The sequence below is a fragment of the Oncorhynchus keta genome, chromosome 19 (genome assembly GCF_023373465.1).
Source record: "Oncorhynchus keta strain PuntledgeMale-10-30-2019 chromosome 19, Oket_V2, whole genome shotgun sequence".
Taxonomy (NCBI): domain Eukaryota; kingdom Metazoa; phylum Chordata; class Actinopteri; order Salmoniformes; family Salmonidae; genus Oncorhynchus; species Oncorhynchus keta.
Window position 1 is genome coordinate 51,711,968 of NC_068439.1, and position 26,524 is coordinate 51,738,491.

At 45.1% G+C, this 26,524-nt stretch overlaps 1 protein-coding gene across 7 annotated transcripts in view; it reads left to right on the forward strand.

Annotated features, from left to right (window-relative positions):
* The window catches only part of LOC118398448 (serine/threonine-protein kinase MRCK alpha-like), a 103,825-nt gene that overhangs the window by 51,018 nt on the left and 26,283 nt on the right, over positions 1-26,524 (forward strand). For 4 of the 7 annotated variants that reach the window (XM_035793776.2, XM_035793775.2, XM_035793779.2 and 1 more), the window contains exons 5-18: positions 191-339; positions 14,960-15,053; positions 17,011-17,211; positions 17,468-17,485; positions 18,343-18,481; positions 18,737-18,846; positions 19,000-19,079; positions 19,697-19,863; positions 20,267-20,395; positions 20,751-20,884; positions 21,055-21,297; positions 21,567-21,677; positions 23,948-24,192; positions 25,622-25,727. In XM_035793776.2, coding sequence (XP_035649669.2) covers positions 191-339; positions 14,960-15,053; positions 17,011-17,211; positions 17,468-17,485; positions 18,343-18,481; positions 18,737-18,846; positions 19,000-19,079; positions 19,697-19,863; positions 20,267-20,395; positions 20,751-20,884; positions 21,055-21,297; positions 21,567-21,677; positions 23,948-24,192; positions 25,622-25,727 — 1,926 coding nt within the window. The remainder of the gene's footprint in view (positions 1-190; positions 340-14,959; positions 15,054-17,010; positions 17,212-17,467; positions 17,486-18,342; positions 18,482-18,736; positions 18,847-18,999; positions 19,080-19,696; positions 19,864-20,266; positions 20,396-20,750; positions 20,885-21,054; positions 21,298-21,566; positions 21,678-23,947; positions 24,193-25,621; positions 25,728-26,524) is intronic. The other 3 variants (XM_035793778.2, XM_035793777.2, XM_035793781.2) reach the window with 1 other exon arrangement.

Below are 26,524 nucleotides of genomic sequence, written 5' to 3' on the forward strand. Positions count from 1 at the left end.
GGATGAAAGAATGGCAGGATGAGAAAGGAGAGTAAGGAAAAGAGGGGTATAACCTGAAGGAAGGAAGTAAGTTCCGGAAGATGGAGGGAACAAGTTGAGGAATACAGAGAATGTTACTTGTACACTATCATACAGCAATATTATTATCACTACATGGTCAGTGATGTTAACATTTATACTTTCCCCTCAGTATCTGGTGATGGATTATTATGTGGGTGGGGACCTGCTCACCCTGCTTAGTAAGTTTGAAGACCGGTTGCCGGAGGACATGGCTAGATTCTACCTAGCTGAGATGGTGCTGGCTATTGACTCTGTGCACCAACTGCACTATGTCCACAGGTGAGTCACACACACACACACACACACACACACACACACACACACACACACACACACACACACACACACACACACACACACACACACACGTGAGCGTTTGTTAATGTGTGTTGTATTAATGACTCATGAAGACTCATTTTTCCAAGCCACCTGTATGAACTCTGAAATATTTGGCTCCATTGTAGCTCTAAAGCTAGGTATTCAAAATATGATGCTCCTTAGAAAAGAGAGAGTGCGATCACATACAGTACCAGTCAAACGTTTGGACATGCCTATTCATTTATTTTTTACTATTTTCTACATTGTGGAATAATAGTGAAGATATCAACGTTATGAAATAACACATGGAATCATGTAGTAACCAAAAGTGTTATATTAAATATATTTTAGATTCTTCAAAGTAGCCACCCCTTTACCTTGATGACAGCTTTGCACACTTTCGGCATTCTTTCAACCAGCTTCAGGAGGTAGTCACCTGGAATGATGTTCCAACAGTTTTGAAGGAGTTCCCACATATGCTGAGCACTTCTTGGCTGTTTTTCCTTCGCTCTCTGGTCCAACTCATCTCAGTTGGGTTGAGGTCGGTTGATTGTGGAGGCCAGGTCATCTGATGCAGCACTCCATCACTCTCCTTCTTGGTCAAATAGCCCTTACACAGCCTGGAGGTGTGTTGGGTCATTGTCCTGTTGAAAACGAATGATAGTCCCACAAAGCGCAAGCCAAATGGGATGGCATATCGCTGCAGAATGCTGTGGTAGCCATGCTGGTTAAGTGTGCCTTGAATTCTAAATAAATCACTGACAGTGTCACCAGCAAAGCACCATCACACCTCCTCCTCCATGCTTCATGGTGGGAACCACACATGCGGAGATTCTCCGTTCACCTACTGTGAGTCTCACAAAGACACAGCTGTTAGAACCAGAAATCTCAAATTTGGACTCATCAGACCAAAGGAGAGATTTCCACCGGTCTAATGTCCATTGCTCGTGGTTCTTGGCCCAAGCAAGTCTCTTCTTCATATTGGTGTCCTTTAGTAGTGGTTTCTTTGTAGTAATTCGACCATGAAGGCCTGATTCACGCAGTCTCCTCTGAACAGTTGATGTTGAGATGTGTCTGTTACATGAGCTCTGAAGCATTTATTCGGGCTTCAATCTGAGGTGCAGTTATTGCCGATTTCTGAGGCTGGTAACTCTAATATCCTCTGCAGCAGAGGTAACTCTCGGTCTTTCTTTGCTGTGGCTGTCCTCATGAGAGACAGTTTAATCATAGCGCTTGATGTTTTTTTGCGACTGCACTTGAAGAAACTTTCAAAGTTCTTGACATTGTCTGGATTTACTGACTTAAAGTAATGATGGACTGTCGTTTCTCTGCTTATTTGAGATTTTCTTGGCACATGTGACTCACCACCTGGATTTGGTCTTATGTAGCACAATTTGATATATTTTTTTTACATTTATATTTGACATAAAAGTAGAGACTCAGAGCTACAAAATGGAATATCATACACAGCATGTTTGAGGAACAATGGGAAAGTATTTCTACTTTGAAAGTTGATACACTTGAAAACTCACTTTTTAGAAAAGGGCCTTTGAATGTTTTCGTACCTACTGGAGAGCACTCCTTTGTCGACACCCATTCAGCGTTGCGCAGCAGCTGAAACCTGGTCCCAACAGGCCGAACACTCCTTGGCGACAACACCAGGCTCCAGAGCATCGAAGCTGTAAAACAGGGTATGACAACACAAAATCAGAAGACATTACAACCCTGCACAACATCAATTCACCTCCCAAGATAAGAATAACCTCATACAATTAAAATAATTTTTTACCCGAAGTGCTGGTACTGCTTGATCTGTGGCAGCAGCCTGAAGTACGGAGTCAGGTGTTGTTACCAGCCATAGCTTTCCACCAACACCGTACCATTCTCCAGTCCAACAAGCTGTGGGATGTTAACCCCTGTCACAGTGCTGTCCAACACCAACAATCTCAGACAAGGTGTTCACTCTGGTCTTTCTGAAGCGCTGCTTGATGAGGCCGAAGCACCCGTCAGGTTCAAACTTGGTGTGGCCTGTGATCAGGAAGTGAAGGTCCAGATTGCGGTGGAGCTTGTGCATGGTCCAGCAGGCACAATACCAGAGCACAGACTTGTTCTTGTTTTGGACACTGCAGTTATCACAATTCAAGTCCACACGTGTTTTCCAAACTCTGTAGTTTGTGAAAAAATAGTGCATGGATTAAGAGTCAGGCATGTAATACTGATTGATACAAAGATTTTAGCATTATTATGCAATGGATGTGAAATGGAATTCTGAGAACATCACTACACACAGTTCATACAGGTAATGTTAGCTACTGTTGCCAGCCAGCCATCTAATGTCAGCTGGCTAGCTAACAGCAAGCTTTAACTAGCAATACAAACCCATTGTCATAGCTAGCTGAAGTTAGCCTATAGGTTCAATGTTAGCTAGTTAGGCAATAACCAGCAATGCGAAATGGCATTCTGAGGACACATTACACACACCTCATACACATAGTGGGGCAAAAAAGTATTTAGTCAGCCACCAATTGTGCAAGTTCTCCCACTTGAAAAGATGAGGCCTGCAATTTATCATAGGTACACTTCAACTATAACAGACAAATGAGAAAAAGAAATCCAGAAAATCACATTAGGATTTTTTATGAATTTATTTGCAAATTAGGGTGGAAAATAAGTATTTGGTCAATAACAAAAGTTTATCTCAATACTTTGTTATATATCCTTTGTTGGCAATGACAGAGGTCAAACGTTTTCTGTCAAACGTTTTCACAAGGTTTTCACACACTGTTGCTGGTATTTTGGCCCATTCCTCCATGCAGATCTCCTCTAGAGCAGTGATGTTTTGTAGCTGTTGCTGGGCAACAGACTTTCAACTCCCTTTCAACTCCCTCCTTTTCTATGGGGTTGAGATTTGGAGACTGACTAGGCCACTCCAGGACCTTGAAATGCTTCTTACGAAGCCACTCCTTCGTTGCCCGGGCAGTGTGTTTGGGATCATTGTCATGCTGAAAGACCCAGCCACGTTTCATCTTCAATGCCCTTGCTGATGGAAGGAGGTTTTCACTCAAAATCTCACGATACATGGCCCCATTCATTCTTTCATTTACACAGATCAGTCGTCCTGGTCCCTTCGCAGAAAACAGCCCCAAAGCATGATGTTACCAGCCCCATGCTTCACAGTAGGTATGCTGTTCTTTGGATGAAACTCAGCATTCTTTGTCCTCCAAACACGACGAGTTGAGCTTTTACCAAAAAGTTATATTTTGGTTTCATCTGACCATATGACATTCTCCTAATCTTCTTCTGGATCATCCAAATGCACTCTAGCAAACTTCAGACGGGCCTGGACATGTACTGGCTTAAGCAGGGGGACACGTCTGGCACTGCAGGATTTGAGTCCCTGGCGGCGTAGTGTGTTACTGATGGTAGGCTTTGTTACTTTGGTCCCAGCTCTCTGCAGGTCATTCACTAGGTCCCCCCGTGTGGTTCTGGGATTTTTGCTCACCGTTCTTGTCATCATTTTGACCCCACGGGGTGAGATCTTGCGTGGAGCCCCAGATCGAGGGAGATTGTCAGTGGTCTTGTATGTCTTCCATTTCCTAATAATTGCTCCCACAGTTGATTTCTTCAAACCAAGCTGCTTACCTATTGCAGATTCAGTCTTCCCAGCCTGGTGCAGGTCTACAATTTTGTTTCTGGTGTATTTTGACAGCTCTTTGGTCTTGGCCATAGTGGAGTTTGGCGTGTGACTGTTTGAGGTTGTGGACAGGTGTCTTTTATACTGATAACAAGTTCAAACAGGTGCCATTAATACAGGTAACGAGTGTAGGACAGAGGAGACTTACAGAAGAAGTTACAGGTCTGTGAGAGCCAGAAATCTAGCTTGTTTGTAGGTGACCAAATACTTATTTTCCACCATAATTTGCAAATAAATAAATTAAAAATCATTTTGTCTGTCATAGTTGAAGTGCACCTATGATGAAAATTACAGGCCTCTCATCTTTTTAAGTGGGAGAACTTTTGGTGCACAATTGGTGGCTGACTAAATACTTTTTTGCCCCACTGTAAGTTAATGTTAGCTAGCAAGCAAGCCAGCCACCTAACCTCACCAAACGTTAGCTAGCTAACAGCAAGCTGTAACTTGATCTGTTCTTTAGACATGTCACGTTAACATTAGCTAGCTAAAAAAATTAACTATAATCCCAATCCATAGAGTAACGTTACTAGCAATACAAACAGATTGTCATAGTAAGCTAAATTTAACCAAATCACGTTAGGTTTAATGTTAGTTAGCAAACCAGCCATTGAATTCCAGCTGGCTAGCTAACAGCAAGCTCTAGCTTGCAATAACAACTTTGATAAAAAATTACATATGGACTTGGTCTTATACCAAATAAGGCTATCTTCTGTATACAACCCCTACCTTAACACAACTGATTGGCTCAAACGCATTAAGGAAAGAAATGACACAAATGTACTTTTAAGAAAATGCATTCCAGGTGACTACCTCATGAAGCTGGTTGAGAGAATGCCAAGAGTCTGCAAAGCTGTCATCAAGGCAAAGGGTAGTTACTTTGAATAATATTAAATACATTTTTGATTTGTTTAACACTTTTATTTGGTTACTACATGATTCTATATGTGTTATTTCATAGTTTTGATGTCTTCACTATTATTCTACAAAGTAGAAAATAGTATAAATAAAGATAAACCCTGCAATGAGTTGGTGTGTCCAAACTTTTGACTGGTACTCTGTCTAGTCTCATTCACATATAAATAATATATACCATTTAGCAGATGCTTATATCCAAAGCGACTGTCATGGTTGCACAAATTTTTTTGAACGTACTGGTGGTCCCGGGAATCAAACCCACTATCCTGTCGTTGCAAGCGCAATGCTCTACCAACTTATCCAAACTCTCAATCTAAATAGATGTGTTGCAGTGGTCCCCTGACTAACAACCTGGCAATGAGGGAGTTTGTGATCAGGGATGTGACAGCCAATAGGAAAAGTCCTCAGCCTCAAGGGCTCGTGGGATGTCTGGTGCCTGTGTGGTGGAAACCACTCTCCCTCTCACACACAGGAAGTGGTCACCGGGCTTAATCTGCATAATGACTGTCTTCACTCTGAAGAGGCCTCGGAGCAACGATTTGATTGTGTCCTCAAAAGGGAGGGAGGGAGGAAGGAATGGAAGTGGAGGAGAGAGGGGGGGAGAGACTGAGGGGGAGGGGGGGACAAAGGGAGAGAGAGGAAGGGAAGAGGCACACAGGAGTTAGGGTGTGCCTGGCTGGCCAGTATAGTGGCATTGATCTCCCATAGCGGAGCAGTAGTATAGACTCAGTGTAGCATTGGGGACCCACTAATTGTATGGTGTTTTAGGGGAATTGGGGGAGGGGCAGTGGCGGTTTACGTGTCATTCCCCTTTGAGGCCCTCTGAGACGTTTTGGGACGGTAATGACGGGGTGCTCGGTTGTGTGGTGTGTGTGCAGGGGGCGGGGGTGCATGCTTGGCACGCTTGGTTTATGGATGGTGGATACAGCAAGGGAAGGTCCCTTGAGGAGGGTGCATTCTATCGATCTCTCTCTCTCTCTCTGTGCGTGTGTGCGTGTGTGTTTTGCTGTGGATGTGACTTACGCTTACTGAAAGGACAGTGCATTAGGCTAACCCTGTAGTTGATCTAATATAAGGCCCATTAAAATAGCTCGAATCAGTGCATATAGGCCACATTTCTGAAAGGAGGATGGCCTAGTTATAGAAATGGTCTAAGTAAGTTAAGTCGTTCAGTCCTGTATATAAGTACCACTGTAAGCATAATGCCTTGTCAGTGCCACTGAAACACAGCTCAGCTGTTATATCTCAATCACAATAACCTACCGAGGAGAAGTAGGCCTAATGGTTAAATGAAATATATGTATACTTTTAAACTTTCTTTAATAAAAAAAAAATAAACAGTTTAGTGCCCATCCCCCTCCTCATTAGTGTGTGTGTGTGTGTGTGTGAGGCTGTTCAGTGATCGGCATGGCCTCCCACAGGGACAAACAAACACTTCAATGGACCAACTCAGCATGACCCAGCGCACTGTTAGCAGGGCCAGCATCTGGCCTGTGTGTTAGTGTTTGTGTCAGTGTCTTTGTGTTTGTGCACACTCGTCGTGTGTGATGCGCATGCCTGTGTGTGTGTCTCTTTCTCTCTATTGATCAGGGCCGTGTGTGTGTGTGTTATATTATTGATCAGGGCCATGTGTGTGTGTGTGTGTGTTATATTATTGATCAGGGCCGTGTGTGTGTGTTATATTATTGATCAGGGCCATGTGTGCTCCACAGCCCTGTTTCCACCCAATGATCTAAGGGACCAACCCCTTTCATCAGAAGGATCACTGCACTGACCACGGCCACAGACATCTCCATTACTGGTTAATATTATAAAGCCACCATGGTCACAGTGACAGGAACAATGCCCTGTTTGTTGTTGTAGAAATGTGAATAAATGGTACCTATATCAGTAACGGCCAATGGTATGTATGTACAGTATGTTTGCACGTGCGTCCAAACAGTGGCGATGAGGTCCCATAGAGCATTTTGTGTGTGTTTGCCTGTGTCCCTTTCCCGATCTCTGTCCCTGTCTCTGTAAGGAGACGTGGTGTGTGTCTGTGTGCGCGAGTGTCTGCTTGTTTGTTTGCAGGGGTGGATTGACCATCTGGCAATTCTGGCAAATGCCAGAGGGGCTGGACAATTATTTTGTTGTTGGGTGAGCTGGTCGAAATTGACACATACACACACATACACATACACACACACACACACACACACACACACACACACACACACACACACACACACACACACACACACACACACACACTAAAAAATTGGTATAAAATTAAAATGATCTCAAAGGTGGCATGGCCGGTGGCCCATGGGCCTGCTAAGATGTTTTTTTTAATTTGTATTTTTAAAAATCTGTAATGAGCCTTTGGCCCTATCAAGATAGGCCGGCCTGGTTTTCTGATAAGCTGAGCTCCGGTCACGCAAACTCACGTTCAAAGTCAAACTCGGCATCAGAAAAGAGCCCAGCGCCGACTATGTCATCAGTTCGACAGCCATATGGATCATTAAAAAAACTCAATTAAAGTGCACCGATAAGTGTAGAAAGAGCACATTCCACATTGTCACCTCACTCAATTTTTGGGGCGGCTAAAACTATGATTTGGTCAAACAGTAAAGTGCAATATCCTCATGTACTGAAAGTATCTGGCCTGTGCCCTCAGTGGGGCCTGCTGCTGTAATGAACGAGCCACTCTCCTCTCCCCTCACGCGGTCGAGATAAAAATGAATTCTGATCATTTCAAAATGCAATTGTGGGACAAACACAGCTTTGGATTCTTCTTGTCCCTGTCGAAGAGAGGAGGGTCTCAGCTTTCTGTAGGGGTAATATATTTTTTAGCTCAATAGCAACTATTTTACAACCAATATATTTGATATGGCTTTGAGATATGGAGTGGCGTGCCTTCGCAAAATGTTCACCTGCCATTGCGAGGGCATAGGCCTTGGGTAGTAGCTTACAACTGCAACGTATTTTTAGGACATAACATTTACTGTTGGATGAATATAAAGCTACTAGTAGTGGTTATTATATTTAGTTAGCGATCTCTAGTTAATGTGCTTTGAGTTTATACTTCCTAAGGTGTTTAAACTCAAATTAATTAGCGTAAGATATTAGTTAGTACGCATAAAGATGTATGCAATTCATTAAAAAAAATATATATATATATATATAAAAATGGAAATTCTGTAATTCTATTTTGAAAGTAAAATATAGCTACTCGTTTTGTCAACCAAAAATATCTCTCATTTGCAATATAGTCTAAGTCATTAGCTTGGCTTTTATAATGTGTAAGGTATGCTTGGGCGGTATCCAAATTGTCATACCTTCATACCGACCTTGTAAACATCCTGTGATATTCGGTAATACCGGCACTGAACACAGGGGGCACTATTTTTAAACCCCACTGAACCGCTGAGATCTATAGGTTAGCAGTGCTAACAAGCGCATGTAAAATCCCATAACGAATGCTAACTAAATGCTAACTATTACAGTCGCTGATCTAAACTTTACTGAACAAAATATAAACGCAACATGTAAAGTGTTTCATGAGCTGAAATAAAAGAACACAAATGTTCCATATGCACTCAAAGCTTATTTCTTTCAAATTTTGTACACAAATTTGTTTACATCCCTGGTAGTGAGCCTTTCTCCTTTGCCAAGATAATCCATCCACCTTACAGGTGTGGCATATCAAGAAGCTGATTAAACAGCATGATCATTACACAGGTAATGTTTGGGGAGAATAAAAGGCCACTCTGAAATGTGCAGTTTTGCCTCCCGAGTGGCACAGCAGTCTAAAGCACTGCATCTCAGTACTTGAGGCGTCACTACAGCCCCGGGTTCGATCCCAGGCTGTGTCACAGCCGGCCGTGACCGGGAGACCCATGAGGCGGCACATAATTGGCCCAGCGTCGTCCGGGTTAGGGGAAGGTTTGGCCGGCTGGGATGTCCTTGTCCCATTGCGCTCTAGCAACTCCTTGTGGCGGCCGGACGCCTGCGGGTGGACTTTGGTCGCCAGTTGTACGGTGTTTCCTCCTATACATTGGTGCGGCTGGCTTCCGGGTTAAGCGAGCAGTGTGTCAAGAAGCAGTCTTGGCAGGGTCGTGTTTCGTAGGATGCATGGCTCTTGACCGTCGCCTCTCCCTAGACCGTATTGGAGTTGCGGCAACTGTAACTACCAATTTGGATATCATGAAAAGGGTGTGAAAGTTTAAAAAAAATTTTAAAGGGGGTAAAAAGTACAACAAATAAAAAAATGAATTGTCACAACACAATGACACATGTCTCAAGTTTTGAAGGAGCGTGCAATTGGAATATGAGCTGCAAGAATGTCCACCAGAGCTGTTGCCAGGAAAATGAATATTAATTTATCTGCAATAAGCTGCCTCCAACGTTGTTTTGGAGAATTTGGCAGTATGTCCAACCTGCCTCTCAACCACAGACCACGTGTAAACACACCAGCCGCGGGTCTCCAAACCCGGCTTCTTCGCCCGCGTGATCGTCCGAGACCAGCCACCCGGACAGCTCATCAGACTGAGGAGTATTTCCGTCTATAATAAAGCCCTTTTGTAGGGAAAAACTCATTCTGATTGGCTGGGCCTGGCTCCCCAGTGGGTGGGTCTATGCCCTCCCAGACCCACCCATGGCCGCGGCCCTGCCCATTAATGTGAAATCCATAGATTAGGGCCTAATTAATTAATTTCAATTGACTGATTTCCTTATATGAACTGTAACTCAGTGAAGTCGTTGAAAGTGTAACATGTTACGTTTTATATTTTTGTTTAGTATATTTGCAAGACAGTCATCCCAGCTCATACAGTTATACAAGTAACTCAAAAAAACTACTCAGTTTGCTGTGTGCGCAAAACAAATATTGGACAGTAAAGGCTCTTGATCCAGGAGGAGATTCTCTGCTGTTACCAATCAAAGTTTGATTTTGCAAGATTCCTTGTTTAGCAAGATGGCTAACTAGCTACTAAATTAGCAAATCAAATGCACAACTGCCGAGCATTTAGAACATTTGAGACAGTTAACTTAATAGTTATTAGATATTCTAGCTGGCAAACATTTAGTTGTGCATTCCATACTGTAACTAGATCACCTGGAGCGTACTGCACCACAGTGACTCACAAGGCTCCAGTCACTATTCGTTGTGTGCTTGTAAACAAACACTGTGACTGGGGACTACGGTACGGGCAAGCTTCATAATGAAAAGTTATGTGATGAGTGAAATGAAGAACAAAATATTTTTTTTTATCTCCTAATGTATTGCACAAGTTGACTACAAAAAAAAGTAGCTCCAAATATTCCAATTTATTAAAAAAACAAACATTTAAACTTGAAATAGTTTTGGCGGTATTGAAAAACAATCCTGTGGCTATTTCAAAATACTCCGGTATACGACATACTGCCCAAGCCTAGTATAAGGCTTAAGCAGACAGGCATTCAGACAGTGAGAGAACAAGAAGAAGCACAGAGTGACAGCAGAGAAGATGCTGAGACAGATAGCACAACAGGGAGGCAAACAGTGTGGATAAAATGCCAGGGCTGAATTCTTGTCCCAGTCCAGCCGTGTGTGTGTCCAGATGGCCCTCACAGATGGATGCCAATGAGGTCTTAAAGGAGATTACCTCCCTCTATTCTCAGCCCCACTGCTCCTTCCTTAAGACCGCAGGAGCCCTGCCCTGGCTGAGGCAGAGTAGCCTAATTAGCAACACGCTACGCTAACTAGCTTAGCATCCCCCGTGGTATGTCTAGGAGAGAAACCGCTAATGTTGTTAGCCATGTTAACCTGCCTTGGAGGCATTAACCTGCCCACGCCGCCCACTGTTGAGTCACCGTGGCCCTACAGGGAGGAATGAGAGGTGGTAATGTCAGATAGCGACATAGAGGGGAGGTGGAGATGAGGCAAGCGAAAGAGACCGGGAGGGAAAGAGGGGTGGTAGCCATGTTCTGTTTGATCTCTGCTTATTAGCAGCTCAGGTTTTCACTGTGTTCTAATTGGTTTATCTGGAGGAGGAACACACATATTATTATTACATACACAGAGAGAGGCAGGCTAGGGCCAGGTTTGAGCCTATAACTGAGAGGTTGGAGACACCCACAGAGGTGTTAAGTAGAGGGAGCAGAGGTGGGGGAGAAGTGCACACTGGGAAACTGAGTTTGTCCTGAAGAGAAGGCATGTCAGTGGTTTTCATTTTTTTCTTTATTTAACCTTTATTTAACTAGGCAAGTCGGTTAAGAACACATTCTTATTTACAATGATGTCCTACCCCGACGACACTGGCCCAATTGTGCACCGCCCTATGGGACTCCCAATCGTGGCCGGATGTGATACAGCCTGGATTTGAACCAGGGACTGTTGTGATGCCTAATGCAACTGCGATGCAGTGCCTTAGACTGCTGCGCCACTCGGGAGCCCAAAGACACAGTTAAAGACTTGGTTGGACAGAATAAACAACACAGAAATTACTAAATTGTATCATTATAACTAAACTTGAGGCAAAAGTAAGTAGGCCTACTTTGTAGGAGGGTGTTCTGTTGGTGCACCTTTTAGCCCATTGACTTGATTCAACATGAAAATAAAGGCTCCTTCTCTCTGTCTCTGGTCTGAATCCCAAATGGCATCGAGCTATTCCCTATTAAGTGCACTACTTTTGACCAGGGCCACTAGGGCTCTGGTCAACTGGTCAAAGTAGTGCACTTTGTAGGGAATAGGGTGCCATTTTGGGCTGCAGCCTCAGTATCCTGCTGTCCAGTGAGAAGCCTTTGTTCTTTTGTATCCTGCTGCCCCCCCTCCCCAATCCTCTCAGCAAGCCAGGGCTTCTGTTTACCTCTTTGTGCCTGCTTATGAGTAGGGGGTACCCCCCCCCTTACACCCCTCCCTCCCCAGAGCAGGGTGTACTGTACCCCCATACTGCCCACCTACACCCTTCCCTCCAACTAGAATCCTCCCAACTTGTGGTGTATGGGTGTGTACCTTGGATTTGCTTCTGCTACACTGGTATGTTTTGTGCATTAATAGTATATTAATAAGGGGAACAGTGGAGACACGGGCTTGACGTTGTTTGCATTAAGTGGGGTGTAAAACCTTCTCGGAATTGTGGTCGGGACAGGGTCTCCTGGTCAGGTGGGAGCATGAAATGCTTGTGTAACCCTGTGGTCCTTCTGTAGCTCAGTTGGTAGAGCATGGCGCTTGTAACGCCAGGGTAGTGGGTTCAATGTTACTCTGGGGACCATTTGATTATTTCTTCCATACGTAGAATGTATGCACACATGACTGTAAGTCGCAGTTTGGAATAGTCTTTGAAAGCGTCCGCTCCAAAAAATGGCATGAATATTATTATTATTATATTAGGGGCCTCCCCTATTGGCAATAGAGGCAGCAAGGGTGAGGCGCGAGCCGAATAAACACAAGACTTCAAATCAAATTTTGTCACATGCGCCGAATACAACAGGTGTAGGTAGACCTTACCATGAAATGCTTACTTTCAAGCCCTTAACCAACAATGCAGCTCAATAAGTAGTTAAGGAAATAATTATCAAATGAACTAAAGTTTTAAAAAATTGAAGAAGAAAAAAGTAACACAAGAAAATGACTAACAATAACGAGGCTATATACAGGGGCTACCGGTACAGAGTTAATGTACAGGGGTAAAGGTTATAGTCGAGGTCACTTGTAAAGTGACTATGCATAGATAATAAACGGCGCGAAGCAGCAGTGTAAAAACAAAGGGAGGGGGGGTCAATGTAAATACTCTGGGTGGCCATTTGATTATTTCTTCAGCAGTCTTATGGTTTGGGGGTAGAAGCTGTTAAGGAGCCTTTTGGTCCTAGACTTGGCGCTCCGGTACCGCTTGCCGTGCGGTAGCAGAGAGAACAGTCTATGGGGAACTGGAGTCTTTGACAATTTTTTGGGCCTCCTAGTACACTGCTCAAAAAAATAAAGGGAACACTAAAATAACACATCCTAGATCTGAATGAATGAAATATTCTTATTAAATACTAAATAATATTTTTCTTTAAATCGTTGAATGTGCTGACAACAAAATCCCACAAAAATTATCAATGGAAATCAAATGTATCAACCCATGGAGGTCTGGATTTGGAGTCGCACTCAAAATGAAAGTGGAAAACCACACTACAGGCTGATCCAACTTTGATGTAATGTCCTTAAAACAAGTCAAAATGAGGCTCAGTAGTGTGTGTGGCCTCCACGTGCCTGTATGACCTCCCTACAATGCCTGGGCATGCTCCTGATGAGGTGGCGGATGGTCTCCTGAGGGATCTCCTCCCAGACCTGGACTAAAGCACCTGCCAACTCCTGGACAGTCTGTGGTGCAACGTGGTGGTGTTGGTGGGTGGAGCGAGACATGATGTCCCAGATGTGCTCAATTGGATTCAGGTCTGGGGAACGGGCGGGCCAGTCCATAGCATCAATGCCTTCCTCTTGCAGGAACTGCTGACACACGCCAGCCAAATGAGGTCTAGCATTGTCTTGCATTAGGAGGAACCCAGGGCCAACCGCACCAGCATATGGTCTCACAAGGGGTCTGAGGATCTCCATTCGGTACCTAATGGCAGTCAGGCTACCTCTGGCGAGCACATGGAGGGCTTTGCGGCCCCCCAAAGAAATGCCACCCCACACCATGACTGACCCACCGCCAAACCGGTCATGCTGGAGGATGTTGCAGGCAGCAGAACGTTCTCCACGGCGTCTCCAGACTCTGTCACGTGCTCAGTGTGAACCTGCTTTCATCTGTGAAGAGCACAGGGCGCCAGTGGCGAATTTGCCAATCTTGGTGTTCTCTGGCAAATGCCAAACGTCCTGCACGGTGTTGGGCTGTAAGCACAACCCCCACCTGTGGACGTCGGGCCCTCATTACCACCCTAATGGAGTCTGTTTCTGACCGTTTGAGCAGACACATGCACATTTGTGGCCTGCTGGAGGTCATTTTGAAGGGCTCTGACAGTGCTCCTGCTGCTCCTCCTTGCACAAAGCCGGAGGTAGCGGTCCTGCTGCTGGGTTGTTGCCCTCCTACGGCCTCCTCCACGTCTCCTGATGTACTGGCCTATCTCCTGGTAGCGCCTCCATGCTCTGGACACTACGCTGACAGGCACAGCAAACCTTATTGCCACAGCTCGCATTGATGTGCCATCCTGGATGAGCTGCACTACCTGAGCCACTTGTGTGGGTTGTAGACTCCGTCTCATGCTACCACTAGAGTAAAACCACCGCCAACATTCAAAAGTGACCAAAACTTCAGCCAGGAGGCATAGGAACTGAGAAGTGGTCTGTGGTCACCACCTGCTGAACCACTCCGTTATTGGGGGTGTATTGCTAATTGCCTATTTTCCACCTGTTGTCAATTCCATTTGCACAACAGCATGTGAAATTTATTGTCAATCAGTATTGCTTCCTATGTGGACAGTTTGATTTCACAGAAGTGTGATTGACTTGGAGTTACATTGTGTTATTTAAGTGTTCCCTTTATTTTTTTGAGCAGTGTATATAGGTCATGGATGTCGGGAAGATTGGCCCCAGTGATGTACTGGGCCACCCGCACCACCCTCTGTAGCGCCTTCCGGTCAGATGCGTAATAGTGGAGCTGATCAGGATGCTCTCGATGGTGCAGCTGTAGAACATTTTGAGGATCTGGGGACCCATGCCAAATCCTGAGGGGGAAATGTGTTGTTGTGCCCTCTTCACAACTTAATGATGGGAGAGGTGAAGGCTTCCAAGAGAAAACACACTCTCTACAGAACCAGCATCTCTCTCTCCCTCACACAGTCTCTTTCTCTCACACCAAACAATCACTAGTGTGCTTTAAAGTTGTTTTCACTCTTTCATTCTCTCTCCCAGTCTCCCCCTCTGGGATGTGTTTTTTGTTTTGTTCCACTCCCGCTTCCTCCATCTATCCTTCTTCCTCGTAGGTATCAGTACATTTAGTTTGGTGTCTCTGTGTGTGTGTCTCTCAGGGACATCAAGCCAGACAACATCCTGATGGACATGAATGGCCACATCCGCTTGGCAGATTTCGGCTCCTGCCTGAAACTCATGGAGGACGGCACGGTGAGCACATGCACGCACACACACACACACACACACACACACACACACACGGCTATGTTCCAAACTAAACACCTCCAAACCAGCAGCCAATCATCCCCCCTCTTGGCCTCCCCTCTGGCGGATTTCATGGCTCTGCCTGTGGTTAAGACACTTCCTCTAGTTGAGCTTCTCCAAAGGGGTTGGCAACTTGGCTTTGAATGAGTTGAGACCTTAGAGGACCCGTCTCTCTCAAGCTTCTGTGACTGATGCTCTTTTGGCCCAGTCTCAGTTAAGTAGTATTTATGTAGTATTAACCCTATGGTATTGGTCTCGTTCAGGTTTGGAGGACGTATTTGACTACAAACTCACTGTAGACACGCAATTAACATCTCCTGATTACATATTCATGCTCCAGATGATACATTGCCTTCGGAAAGTAGTCATACCCTTTATTATTCCCCGTTGTTGTTTAAAGCCTGAATTCAAAATGGATGAACAGTTTCTCACCCATCTACACGCAATAAATACCCTATAATGAAAAAGTGAAAACCATGCTTTTAGAAATAGCACATTTATTGAAAATGAAATGCAGAAATATCTAATTTATATAAGTGTTCACACCCCTGAGTCAATACTTTGTAGAAGCACCTTTGGCGGCGATTACAGCTTTGAGTCTTGTGCAAAGCTGATACAGACATACCCATCTGGATTTGAGGATTTTCTCTCATTCTTCCTTGCAGATTTTCTCAAGCTCTGTTAAGTTAGATGGGGAGCGGCGGTGAACAACAATCTTCAAGTCTTTCCCCAGATTATCAATGGGATTCAAGTCTGGGCTTTGGCTGGGCCACTCAAGGACTTCCACATTCTTGTTTTGAAGCCATTCCACCATTGTTTGGCTGTATGTTTGGGGTACCTGTCCTGTTGGAACGTACATCTTTGCCCCAGTCTAAGGTCATTTGCACTCTGAAGCAGGTTCCCATCAAGGATTTGCCTGTATTTGGCTCCATTCAATGTTTCCTATATCCTTACCAGTCTCCCAGTCCCTGTTGCTGAAAAGCATCCCCATAGCATGAAGCTGCCACTACCATGCTTCATATAGTGCTTTGCATTCAGGCCATAAAGTTAACATTTTATCTCATCAGACCATAGATTATTTTGCCTTTCATGTGCCTTTTTGCAAACTCCAGTCGTGCTGTCATGTGCTTTTTTCTCAGGAGTCTGGCCACTCTCCCATAAACCCCAGATTGGTGAATTGCTGTATAGACTGTTGTTCTTCTGTCACGTTCTCCCTAATCAGCCAAGGAACTCTGTAGTTCTGTCAGAGTGGTCATTGGGTTCTTGGTCACCTCCCTGACCAAGGTCCTTCTTGCCCGGTTGCTCAGTTTGATCAAACGTCTTGCTCTAGACAGGGTCTGGGTAGTTCCATATTTTTTTTCCATTACCCAATTATGGAGACCACTGTGGTCTTGGAACATTTGAAACGCTCAATAAATTGTTTTATATACTTCCCCAAATATAATGTAGGTCTCATCATAATAATCTCTAAGATCTACAGACAGTTCCTTGGACTTCATTGGATAGTTCCTGCTCTGGCATGTGCTGTCAACTGTGAGACCTTATACAGACAGGTGTTTTTCTTTCTCAATCATCTCCAAACAATTGAATGAGCCACAGGTGGACTCCAATCAAATTGTAGCGGCATCTGAAGGATGGTCAAAGGAAATTGGATGCGCCTGAGCTCAGTTTGGAGTGTCATAGCGAAGGGGTGTTAATATTTGTGTAAATTAGATATTTTATTTTCAATAAATTTGCAAAAAACTTCTAAATACATGTTTTCACTTTGTCATTATGTGGAATAAGTCAAGGGGTATGAATACTTTCTGACGGCACTAAATAAAGTATTATGTTATTTATATGGTTCATCCCTCATGTCATCTATCCACTTACTAATCGATTTCCTGGGCCTGGTCTCCCTCAGGTCCAGTCGTCGGTCGCCGTGGGGACCCCGGACTACATCTCTCCGGAGATCCTGCAGGCGATGGAGGATGGGAAGGGGAAGTATGGTCCTGAGTGTGACTGGTGGTCCCTGGGCGTGTGCATGTACGAGATGCTGTATGGGGAGACCCCCTTCTACGCAGAGTCATTGGTGGAGACCTACGGCAAGATCATGAACCACAAGGTGAGGAGGGCTGCTTATAGTGGTTGATGGTGACATTGTACTTACTGTACTAAAACCCATCTTTAAATAAGACCTTTCTGTTTTTATTCAAACCTTTGTTCAAGACACGTGTGATTGTTTAGGCTGAAGTCTGAGTTTGTACGTTCCAGGTACATTCTGTTTCATAGAGTTCGTTTTCTTCTTTCTGACGACAAAGCGTTCAACTCTTCCTTCTTCTCTACCCCTTTTTCTCCTGATCCTTTCCGTCCACCGACAGGAGGAGTTAGGTGCTGCTGTGAGTGTTTCTTTTTGGGGGTCTGATTGCCCAGTCCCAAATGGACTCTTTTCCCCTAACCCCTATACACTTCTAGATTCCTCTCAGATCTCCACATGTGCATAGGCGGTAGGTGGCTTGGGGTCGATTTGGGACTGGGTCTGAGTGATAGTGGTTAAAGTGCGAGTCTGTTCTGTTCAGGGGCTGTATGTAATCAAGCGATTTAGAATAGGATTTCTGGTCTAAGATCAGTTTAGCCTTTTAGATCATAATGAAGAAGATTATATGGATAGAAGGGACCTGATCCTAGATCAGAACTCCTACTCTGAGACGAATGATACATATGACCCCAGGTCTGTTCATAGTTAGTTTCAGCCTATCCTGACTCCAAACCACTTCCTAACTCTGCCCCCTCTCCCTTCCCATCATCTTTCAACTATACTTTCACTCTCACCCGGCGGCCATATTATCTGAAAGGAATGCCTTATTTGTGTACGTTAAACCAGCTTGCATAGAACTATACTGCTTTCTACTGCAACAGGGGAAACATATATACATATATAACATACACATATATAACTTTTCTGATACATTAAAAAAATATGCTTTGTCAAGGACCATATACACAAATAAATACATGAAACAGGAAAATAATTATAGTATGGAACTATACTGCTATATACTGTAATAGGGGATAATGCACGATCAGTGAAAATAAACGAGAAATTGAACGATTTTTGACAACTTTACACAAATAATATATTTAGTGTGCGTCTCAAATGGTACCCTATTCCCTAAAATAGGGAATAAGGTGCCATTAGGGACATATCCTCATTGTTCTGACTCCTTTCCCTCTCCTCCCTCCGCCGGGTCCCTAGGAGCGTTTCCAGTTCCCCCTGCAGATGACGGACGTGTCCGAAGAGGCCAAGGACCTTATCCGGCGCCTCATCTGCAGCCGTGAGCACCGCCTGGGCCAGAACGGCATTGAGGACTTCAAATCTCACCCCTTCTTCTCTGGTAGGGCGCGAAACCGTTTGAGGGGGCTCTGTATCGCCGTAACTCTTGTCTGTGCAACTTTAGCCTATTATCACGCAAACCCTTGTCTCCAATCATCGAGATAAAATTACTATAGCTGCTTTTATCGAGATGACTGCCGTTGAAGTGAAACTAGACGATAGTGATACAATTTTATACAGCAATAAGAAACTGTATATTATGATAAATATGACCTTAATAAGAAACTATAATGCCAATGTCTGCCATTCCTGTCAGGCATCGACTGGGACAACATCCGCACGTGCGAGGCCCCTTACATACCAGAAGTCAGCAGCCCCACAGACACGTCCAACTTTGACGTGGACGATGACTGTCTCAAGAACTCGGTAAAACTCTCTTTATTGGACTACATCAAGACTTGGAGTCTTTCTTACTCTCATCTTTCCATCTCTGTTTCCATCGTTGATCGCGCCGTCATCTCAACGGTCTGCGACGTTGTAGAGGTGTGTTTTAATCCAATGTGTTTTGTGTTGTGTCAGGAGACGATGCCCCCTCCCTCTCACACGGCCTTCTCTGGACACCACCTGCCCTTCGTAGGCTTCACCTACACCAGTAAATGGTGAGTGGCCACTAAACAACGTCACTCGTCTTCAGTTACAACGTTTACTTATACAGCTTTGTCAGTATACACAGCATGCATAAAAATACACCCTCACTCCTAGCCTGGTCCCAGATCTGTTTGTGCCATCTTGCCAACCCCTATGGTCATGTTTGGCATAGCAATGACCATAGACTACACGGCACAATCAGATCTGGGACCAGGCTACTTCACTCCTACTTTTCTATCATCTGATCTAACCACAACCACACTTAAACCAACACAATTTCCACTAGTGAGAAGCTATTGAATCGGGATTGTTTGTCATCTTATCTCTTATCCTAGCCTGAAGGCTAATGGTCTGTCAATAGTGTTTTCTCTCTCTCTCTCTCTCTTTCTCACCCTCTCTCCTCACTTTCTCACCCTCTTTCCTCACTTTCTCACCCTCTCTCCTCACTTTCTCACCCTCTCTCCTCACTTTCTCACCCTCTCTCCTCACTTTCTCACCCTCTCTCCTCACTTTCTCTTCCTCTCTCTCTCTCTTCCCCTCTCTCTCCCCTTTTTCTCCCCCTCTCTCTCTCTCTCTCTCTCTCTCTCTCTCTCTCTCTCTCCCTGTCCTCTTTCTCCCCCACCTCCAGTACCCTATCTGACCGGGGCTGTTTGAGGGAGTCGGGTGGTTCGGGTCCGGCACAGATGGATGTGTGTGTCCAGCGCAGTCTGGAGGAGAGTCTAGCTACCGAGGCCTACGAGAGAAGGATACGACGCCTGGAGCAGGAGAAGACTGAGCTCAGCCGCAAGCTGCTAGGTACACACACACACGCACATATACACTGAGTATATATACCCATGTTGACTCCAATGCTTCCCACAGTCGTGTCAAGTTGGCTGGATGTCCTTTGGGTGGTAAAGCATTCTTCATACACACGGGAAACTGTTGAGCGTGAAAAACCCAGCAGCGTTGCAGTTCTTTACACAAACCGGTGCGCCTGGCTCTCTACTACCACAAAGGCACTTAAATATTTTGTCTTGCCCGTTCACCCTGTGAATGGCACAAATACACAATCATGTCTCAATCCTTCTTTAACCTGTCTCCTCATCCAGGCCACTCTCCAGATGTTTAATTTACACACTGTCTCTCTAATACTCTGAAATCACTTTCCCACTCTCCTTTCACCTTCCCCTCAACCTCTCCGCTTTTCCTCTTCCAGAGTCGACCCAGACAGTCCAGGCCCTGCAGCACGCGCCAGGAGAATTACCAGCATCCGTCCCCTCTAACAAGGAGGTGGAGATCAGGAGTCTGAAGACTGAGATTGACATCCTCAAGAAACAGATCGCAGGTAAACATTCAACTGTAAAGATGTTACTGTGTAGTAGAACACAAACACATTCCAGCCAGGTCAGCGTTGACCATACATGGATAGAGTCAGACTGGAAATACATTCTACATAATGGGCAAGTGCAGAGACAAAATGTAAAGATGGACAGTAATGACTAGGAAGACGTAAAAGCTGGCAATAAATAATGCACACAGTAAACAAGCCAGGTTCATTATGGGGAATTGCATAGTCGTTGACCTGTAAAATGAAATATATAATGACCGGAAACATACATCAGAGGGAGATGTAATGCATATTGGCCAATGTTGTGTATAACAACATTGACCCTCTGTAATGTGGGTGTTGTGTGTGTCAGACTCGGGTCAACTGGAGCAGAAGTTGGAGGAAGCTACATCAGCCCGTCGAGAAATGGAGGGCTCATCTAAACACATCAGGAGCCTGGAGAAACAGATGAAGAGCCTCAACCTGGAGAGGGACGACCTGCACAAGGTGGGTGTGTGTGTGTCAGTGTGTGTGTGTGTGTCGGTGTGATTCTTCCCTAGGCCTTGATACTGTATTGGGTTAACTCACCCTATTCACCACCAACATACAGCACCCGCCTGGGTGTTACTCCCAGTCATTCAGTGTCAGCCACTGACCCTGACCCTCATTCCCTATAGGACTTAATGGAGGCCAGTGAGAAGATGAAGAGTCAGTCTAAGGAGTTGAAAGAAGCCCACAGCCAGAGGAAGCTGGCCATGCAGGAGTTCTCCGAGCTCAACGAGCGTTTGACTGACCTCCGATCAGCCAAGCAGCGCCTGGGCCGTCAGCTCCGGGACAAGGAGGAGGAGATGGAGGGTTTGTCCCAGAAGGTGGAGGCTCTACGGCTGGAGGTGCGCAAGGCCGAGAGGTCCAAGAAGGAGGTAGAGTAGTCCCCTGGTTCTTCGAGGTATTGGTGTCTGTGTGTTGGATGTTTTTTTTTAACTGTTTAGTTTTGGATAGTCTGTATGTCTACGTGAAAGAAGGTGTGTGTGTGTGTGTGTGTGTGTGTGTGTGTGTGTGTGTGTGTGTGTGTGTGTGTGTGTGTGTGTGTGTGTGTGTGTGTGTGTGTGTGTGTGTGTGTGTGTGTGTGTGTGTGTGTGTGTGTGTGTGTGTGTGTGTGTATTAACCCCTTGCTGGATGTGTCTTTCAGATGGAGGCCCAGTCTGAGGAGCAGACAGCAGACGCTCAGAAGGAGAGGAAGCTGAGAGAACGATCAGAGCAGCACTGCAGACAGCTAGAGGAGGAGCTGGACGGACTCAAGGTAACACACACTGGAGGCCTTCACGGGGGGCCAAAAAGATAGCTCTGGGGCTTTCCCATCTGGGCCCGATATGCGTAAATTCATTTGTAAAATATGGAGACCCATTCTGAACGGACTCGCGGGCAACTAGATCCGTTCTGTATAGAACTGGTCAGATCCAGACCCGGTCCGATCCGAGTGAAGGAAGCAGCACTAGACGTTCCGCTAGTGGAACCCCTCGACAACATCCTGTGAAATGGCAGAGCGTGTGTGTGTGTGTGTGTGTGTGTGTGTGTGTGTGTGTGTGTGTGTGTGTGTGTGTGTGTGTGTGTGTGTGTGTGTGTGTGTGTGTGTGTGTGTGTGTGTGTGTGTGTGTGTGTGTGTGTGTGTGTACCTAGCAGCTTGCGGCTGAGCTCAGTCTTCTACACCACATTAAAGCTACACTTGTTGTTAATCCAGCCAATGTGTCAGATTTCAAAAAGGCTTTACGGCAAAAGCAAACCATGCTATTATCTGAGGACAGCACCCCATCAAACAAACACAGACAATAATTCATCCTGCCAGGCGCGACACAAAACTAAAAAATAACGATATAATTCATGCCTTACCTTTGAAGATCTTCTTTTGTTGGCACTCCAATATGTCCCATAAACATCACAAACGGCCCTTTGTTCGATAAATGTTGTCTTTATATCTTCAAAAAGTCCATTTATTTGCCGTGTTTGATCCAGAAAAATACCGGTTCCAACTCGCGCAACATGACTACAAAATATCTAATAAGTTACCTGTAAACTTGTTCCAAACATTTCAAACAACTTTCCTAATACAACTTTAGGTATTTCTTTACGTAAATAATCAGTACAATTTAAGACGGGATAAACTGCGTTCAATAGCAGATAAAAACTAAGTGGACTGAGCTTTCAGGTCACGCGCCCCTAACAAACAGTACACTAGACTCAACCCTCGCTCTGAACAGCCCTACTTCTTCATTTCTCAAAGGAAAAGCATCAACCAATTTCTAAAGACTGTTGACATCCAGTGGAAGCGATAGGAACTGCAAGCAAGTGCCACAGAAATCTAGATCCCCATAGAAAACCCATTGAAAAGAGTGACCTAAATTTTTCAGGTTTTCGCCTGCCATATCAGTTCTGTTATACTCACAGTTCTGTTATACTCACACATTATTCAAACAGTTTTAGAAACTGTAGAGTATTTTCTATCTAAATCTACCAATTATATGCATATCCTAGCTTCTGGGCCTGAGTAGCAGGCAGTTTACTTTGGGCACGCTTTTCATCCGGACGTGAAAATACTGCCCCCTAGACCGAAGAGGTTTTAATAACCCAGAACTGATAAATTGCGAGGGAAGAGAAGTAGAGAGAAGTGACGCTCTAGCAGGTGCCGTGCTGTGTGTGTAGGCTACTGTGAGTGTGAGCGAGTGACGAATGAGGAAGAGACTGCAACCAACCAAGCTGACTCGCTCTATAGTAGACTAATAGCTGCCATAGCTAGGTTATTTATCATCCAATATGATTAGGTAGTACCTTTCTTGACTGCATCAAACTGGGAGCAAAGAGCAGCAGCATAAATGATACCATTTCTCTCTACCTCAGCAATCGTGTTCAGATCTGTATGGTTCCTTCCGGACAAGTCAGTTAAAAGTACACATACCCGTGACAATCATATCAGATCCGACCCAAACCCGTGACATATTTAGAATTCTGGATCCGAGTCCACTCGGATCCCGGATCGGGTCTCGGGTATTCGGGTAGAGGTGGATTCGTGAGGACCTCTTAACACACGCACACACAAACACACACGCAGATACCCTTTCTAGAAGACGTAACTCACCATTCTCTTATTTTCTTTCCAGTTCTTTCTCTCACTCTCTGTTGCTCATGTACAGATCTTCACAGATGTAAACAGACACTCTTATCCAGAGCGACTTGTAGTCAGTGAAATGGCTAGCTAGTTAGCGTAGCATTCAATCGATGACGTCACCCATTCTGAGACCTAGAGGTCGTTGTTTTTTGTGGCGCGACAGGTCACGCTACTTCATGGATGACACTTCTCAATGTGTTCAGAGGGTCCCTTGTTTGAGCCCCATCTGGAACAGGAAGAGGGACGGAAACAATACTGCAACTCACAAAACACACACACCTGGGGTGTGTTCATTAGGAACCAAAAGGAAGCAAACATGTTCCATTGCAAAGCGTTTTGCTCCGGCATGCACTAATGAACGCACCCCTGGACGTGTGTATCTGGCTAACTCCTCTCTTCCCCTGAAACAGAAGCAGGTGGGGCCGTCCGCTTCGGTGGTGGGCTCGGACCAGAGCCAGGAAGTGGGGAAGCTGCGTGCCGACCTGGAGAAGAAGACCTTGTTCTACGAGGAGGAGCTGAGCAGGAGGGAGGCGCAGCACGCCAACGAGCTCAAGGGCCTCCGCAAGGAGCTCCGCGACGCTGAGGGACAGCAACTCACCCTGCAGAAGGAGATCCTGGTGCTCAAGGACAAACTGGAGAAGACTCGCAGGGAGAGGTGTGTTTGTCTTGTCTGTCGACATGTGTGTAATGGGTTATGTGCGCTGCCGCCTTAATGGATTTGGATATCCACAACACTCATAGCCTTATAGGACAGTCAATTTAGAGACATAGACAAAGCATTCATGTGGTTCTGGTTAAAACTGTTTGTCGTGCATGGAGATATACTATACATGCCCGACTGTGTTCTTCCTCTTCTTTCTAGCCAGGGTTATACGAGGTAAACATGGTCAAAGTTGCTTCACTCTGGACTCTACTGTGCTCACAGTGTAGTTTGATCTTAGATGCCTCCTATTAGGATTGTCACCATACCAGTATCGTGATACAAACATTTTCCATGGCACAAAAAAACCTCAAAGCAGACTAAAATCATTGCTCCTTTAAAAACCTGCTTCATGCCAAATATTGTGTGCTGTAGCTCGGGAAATAAACACGTGACAACATGAGGCAGTTAAGAACGGGTTTCCTTAAGATATTAAGTCTGCTTCAAGTTCTCATGTTCCTTGCTAAGATGGATCTGAGTATCACGATACTGGTATCGTCACAACCCTACCCTATTGTGACCTTGCTCCTGAGAAGACTCTTGTACATGTCTTAGAGTCCCTTAGATCTAACTGCCGTTGTTTCTCTACTTGAACATTTCCATTGAAAGTGCTTTTTAAGTCCAGTTAATTTCATCTGGTACCGGGAAACGGGCCTATGGAGTTGACCTATTCAGTAGACCAGTTACTCTCCCTCTCTGTCGTAGCACTTACCTGACAGTGTACTCGTCCTCTTCTTTCCAGCGAGGTTTATGCAAGGTAAAACATGGTCAAAGTTACTTCACCCTGGCCTCAACTGTGCTGTACTCGCAGTGTAGTTTAACGCTAGTTACCTCCTCTCCTCTGACCTAGCTCCTGAGAGGACCCTTGTTCATGTCTTAGAGTCCCTTGGGTCTAGCTAGTGTTATATACCCCTCTGCCTCTATCCAAGAAGCAACATTCCTCTAACCTAACGGCACTTGATAGAGACTGACACTGGAGAAGAAATTGTAAGACGTTGTTTTTCCACCCTCCTGCTTAGCATCCCTGGCTTGCCTACTTCAAACCCTGTGCGTCCCAAATGGAACCCTCTCCCCTATTTAGTGCACTACTTTTGACCAGGGCCCATAGGGAATGGGTTGCCATTTGGGATGCAGATCTGGCCCCTGGATAGTCTCTTTAACAGTATTGATGTGGTTGAGATTAATATGTCTGACTTTGTCTCAAAGCTCCTTATCTGGCCTATGTGTGTATTCATCGGATCTTGCTCTGAATAGCAGGTATAGTGTGTGTTTGTGTATGTGATGATGGATCATCTCTGTGTGTGTGTGTGTGTGTGTGTGTGTGTGTGTGTGTGTGTGTGTGTGTGTGTGTGTGTGTGTGTGTGTGTGTGTGTGTGTCTGGCAGCCAAAGTGAGCGTGAGGAGTTTGAGACGGAGTACAAGCAGAAGTACGAGAGGGAGAGGGTCATTTTGACCGAGGAGAACAAGAAGCTCTCCAGTGAACTGGACAAGGTGAGATGTTATACGCACCCACACACACGCGCGCGCGCACACACACACACACTGCCCTGACCTGAGGTAACCCTCTCACACACGCATCCCAATTCTCGCATCACCCCCCACCTCAAATCAAATGAAATTGTATGTCTCATGCGCCGAATACAACCGGTGTAAACCTTACTGTGAAATGTGTACTTACAAGCCATTAACCAACAATGCAGTTCAAGAAATAGAGTTAAGGAAATATTTACTAAATAAACTAAATAATAAACAAAAGGTAACTCAATAAAATCCTAATAACATGGCTATGTACAGGGGGTACCGGTACAGAGTCAATGTGCAGGGGTACAGGTTAATCGAGGTAATTTGTACATGTAGGTAGGGCTAAAGTGACTATGCATAGATAGTAAACACAGCGAGTAGCAGCAGTGTAAAAACAGATGGGGGTGTCGATGTAAATAGTCCGCTTGACCATTGGATTCATTGTTAGAAGCTGTTAAGGAGCATTTTAGACCTAGACTTGGCGCTCCGGTAGCGCTTGCCGTGCGGTAGCAGAGAGAACAGTCTATGACTTGGGTGACTTGAGTCTTTGATCATTCTTTGGGCCTTCCTCTGACACTGCCTAGTATAGGATGCTCTCTATGGTGCAGTTGTATATCTCTGGGGACCCATGCCAAAAAAAAAATCAGTAACCTGAAGGGAAAAGGTGTTGTCGTGCCCTCTTCACGACTGTCTTGGTGTGTTTGGACCGTGATAGTTTGTTGGTAATGTGGACACCAAGGAACTTGAACCTCTCGACCTGCTCCACT